The sequence below is a fragment of the Protobothrops mucrosquamatus genome, unplaced genomic scaffold (genome assembly GCF_001527695.2).
Source record: "Protobothrops mucrosquamatus isolate PMUCROS unplaced genomic scaffold, P.Mucros_1.0 scaffold5267, whole genome shotgun sequence".
Lineage (NCBI taxonomy): Eukaryota > Metazoa > Chordata > Lepidosauria > Squamata > Viperidae > Protobothrops > Protobothrops mucrosquamatus.
In genome coordinates, this window is record NW_015391134.1 from 38,514 (window position 1) to 42,368 (window position 3,855).

The following is a 3,855-nucleotide window of genomic DNA, read 5'->3' on the forward strand; positions in this document are numbered from 1 at the left end:
TGGAACAACCTGCCTCCAGAAGCGGTGAATGCTCCAACACTGGAAGTTTTTAAGAAGAGATTAGACAACCATTTATCTGAACTGGCATAGAGTCTCCTGTTTGAGTAGGGAGTTGGACTAGATGACCTCCAAAGTCCCTTTCAACTGTTATTCTATTCTATTCTGTTCTTGTTCATGATTCTATTCTATTCTTCATTTCTCTACTCTACTCTATTCCATTCCATATTTTCTATTCTATTCTATTCTATTCTATTCTATTCTATTCTATTCTATTCTATTCTATTCTATTCTATTCTTCTATTCTATTCTATTCTATTCCTCCGTTCCATTATTCCATTCCATTCCATTCCATTCCACTCTACTCCATCCCATCCCATCCCATCCCTGTTGTGGGATGAATGCGGTGAATGCGTCAACACTGGAAGTTTTTAAGAAGAGACTGGACAGCCATTTGTCTGAAATGGTCTAGGGTTTCCTGCCTGAGCAGGGGGTTGGACTAGATGACCTCCAAGGTCCCTTCCAACTTTACTATTATTATTATTATTATTATTATTATTATTATTATTATTATTATTATTATTATTATTATTATTATTATTTATTACTATTACTATGGCCGTGACCCTTCATCAACCATGCTGGCTGAGGAATTCTGGGAAATGATGTCCACCCATCTTAAAAGTCGCCAAGGTTGAAAAACGGGGCGCTGCGGTTTTGTTCCCAGCTCAGTTCCAGCTTTGCTGCCCTTCTCCAAAAATTCTCCCAAGTGTCCCTCAGTCCCACAAGCGACGGCTGCAGAGATCAACTTCCAAGCAGATAAATATAAGGCAATTTCCATTGAGGGGCAAGGCATTTTTTTTTTTTTTTAAAAAAAAATATTGTTAAAAATATGAAACTAGTTTTATTGCAACTTTTACACAGTGCTGCACTTTCATATACAAAAACAAAGAACCGACCTAGGCTTTGTTCCTTTATATGGTATATACACGGTTAGTAACATAATGAGCATTTTTAAAAAAAATAGAGGAGCTTTGCGAAGGGTTAGGGTCTTAGCAGCTTGGGCTCTTTTTCTCCCAGAAAGCCGAGTCTCTCTCAGTATTTACAGGAATCAAACAATATAGATTCTATTTGCCTCTTTTTCTGCAATATATATATATATGTATATGTATATATATATATTGCAAACTCTTGGGCAGAGTCTGCCCAACCATTTACCGTGTCCACAATCCAATAGTAAGCTTGCATAGACAATTTATTTAGCTTTTTTTCTTTGATTTTCCTTTTTTCTTCTCTTCCTTTCTTTCTGTTTTTGGTGGCTTGGCAGTTTTGGTCTTTTTCTGAAAAAAAAAAAAAAGATACGTTTTAAAATGCCAACTGAATCCCAGTGTGCCTAGCCGCTCACTAATTCACTTTTCAGTTGCAAACTGTTCCACGTATTTAGAAGCACTTAAAAAAACAACCCCAAAAGAACACCTTAATACACGTGTAACTCGTCCCAACAACTAGCAAATCATAGGGCATGAAAGTAAAAATACAAGCAAAATAGGGTGGGGGGGAGAGAACAAGAGGAAAAAGGGAGGGGAAAAAAAAATAAACTATGACTTAATCCAGAACTAAAAAATCTATTCAAAAACATTCAGTCTTTAAATCAACCTTAAAAAAAGATTTCTCTGCTGTGACGGCTGGAACTCGGAGGAACGGTCGCAAGGATTTGAACCCTTTGTTCAGCACCGTTTTTAAGTTTGGACCGTCTCTGAGCACGTGGTCGTTAACTGAGGATCGCCTGTGAATTTGCGTATTTGAATGTGCCGTGGGAGGGAGGGGTACCTTAATCATCGCATCGCTTTCGAGGCTTCCTTGCTCGGTTTCGGCCTCGGCCTCGTTAGATTCCAGCTCTTCGTTCAGGTCCGCATCCACCGACCCCACTCGCCTCGTCTTCGGTGCCATTTGCAAGGAGTAGGGGGTAAGGTGTGTGACTTTATTGTAGGCCCGGGTGAACGCCGATTTCACCTGTCGGGGCAAAAAAAAACCAACGGAGATTTTTTAAGCGTCAGGTTCCGGTTTTTTAGCTCGGCAGTTACTGATGGGATACAAACGGCGTTGCGCCCACTCCTCATTTAGCAAGTAACTGCCTCAGTTAGTTAGCGATCGTTTGCAAATACAACAGTAATACATTCATTTACTGACTAAGGAGCACATTTCCTTTTGCACTTGACAATGCACATCGGCGTAATACTGATGTAGAGGATGGAGGGACTTTTATCTGAATGAGACGGCAGGAACTATCTATCTATCTATCTATCTATCTATCTATCTATCTATCTATCTATCTATCTATCTATCTATCTATGTATCTATCTATCTATCTATCTATCTATGTATCTATGTATCTATCTATCTATGTATCTATGTATCTATGTATCTATCTATCTACAGTATGTCTCTATGATCTATCACCTATATCTCTCTATGTATCTATCTCTCTAACATCTATCTACATCTATATATCCATCCATCCATTTATCTATCTACATTATCTAATTATCATCTCTCTCATCTCTCTTATCTCTCTTATCTATCTTATCTATCTATCTATCTATCTATCTATCTATCTATCTATCTATCTATCTATCTATCTATCTATCTATCTACATCTGTCTATATCATCTAATTATCTTACATCTCTATCTGTATCTATCTTACATCTATCTACCTACCTATCTCTATATATCCATCCATCCATCCATCTACATCTATCTATATCATCTAATTATCATCTCTATCTATCTATCTATCTATCTATCTATCTATCTATCTATCTATCTATCTATCTATCTATCTATCTATCTATCTATCTATCTATCTACAGTATGTCTCTATGATCTATCTATCACCTATATCTCTCTATGTATCTATCTCTCTAACATCTATCTACATCTATATATCCATCCATCCATTTATCTATCTACATTATCTAATTATCATCTCTCTCATCTATCTTATCTATCTTATCTATCTTATCTATCTATCTATCTACATCTGTCTATATCATCTAATTATCTTACATCTCTATCTGTATCTATCTTACATCTATCTACCTACCTATCTCTATATATCCATCCATCCATCCATCTACATCTATCTATATCATCTAATTATCATCTCTCTATATCTATCTATCTATCTATCTATCTATCTATCTATATCTATCTATCTATCTATCTATCTATCTATCTATCTATCTATCTATCTATCTATCTATCTATCTATCTATCTATCTATCTATCTATCTATCATCTACCTACCTACCTACCTACCAACCATCTATCTCTGTTATGTGTTCAATAAGTCTATGGGAAACAATCTTGCACATTATCTGAAATTTCTCCGTGGAAAGTCTACCAGCACTAGGTAAACGCTTACAAAATACGACATTTTTCAACCTTTGCCAATAACATGCAAACGAAAGAGAATGGCAAGTATTTTCCATACTAAACCCCTCTCACGTGAAGTAAAAGACCCCAATAAGCTTAACATCTGCCCCAATAGATGCAGTTTTCATGATGGAGCTCTTGAGATTATTTCCTAATGTTTGGAAACTGGAGGGGGAGGTTTAATACACTGGAAGCAGAGAGCGCCCAGCCTGTTTTTTTCTGAAGAAAAGGGGCGTTGTCTTACCTGAACGCCGTTTCTCAGCACGGAGATGGATAATCCACGATGGGTTAACTTAATCCTCCTGCCCAATCAGATCAAGTCAGCCAAACTTGCCACGCCTGTCCTGGGCCTATCCTTTCCCAGTTTTTGACGAGGACGCAGCACTGGCTGACAGCAAGACGTGTTGGCTCACAGGCTAAC

General features: G+C 37.4%; 1 protein-coding gene across 1 annotated transcript in view; it reads right to left on the bottom strand.

Annotated features, from left to right (window-relative positions):
- Positions 1 to 893: 893 nt before the first annotated feature.
- The window catches only part of LOC107299681 (replication factor C subunit 1), a gene marked incomplete in the record, with an annotated part of 10,784 nt that continues 7,822 nt past the window's right edge, over positions 894 to 3,855 (bottom strand). The window contains 2 exon segments of the mRNA XM_015829028.1: positions 894 to 1,337; positions 1,828 to 2,010. Coding sequence (XP_015684514.1) covers positions 1,257 to 1,337; positions 1,828 to 2,010 — 264 coding nt within the window.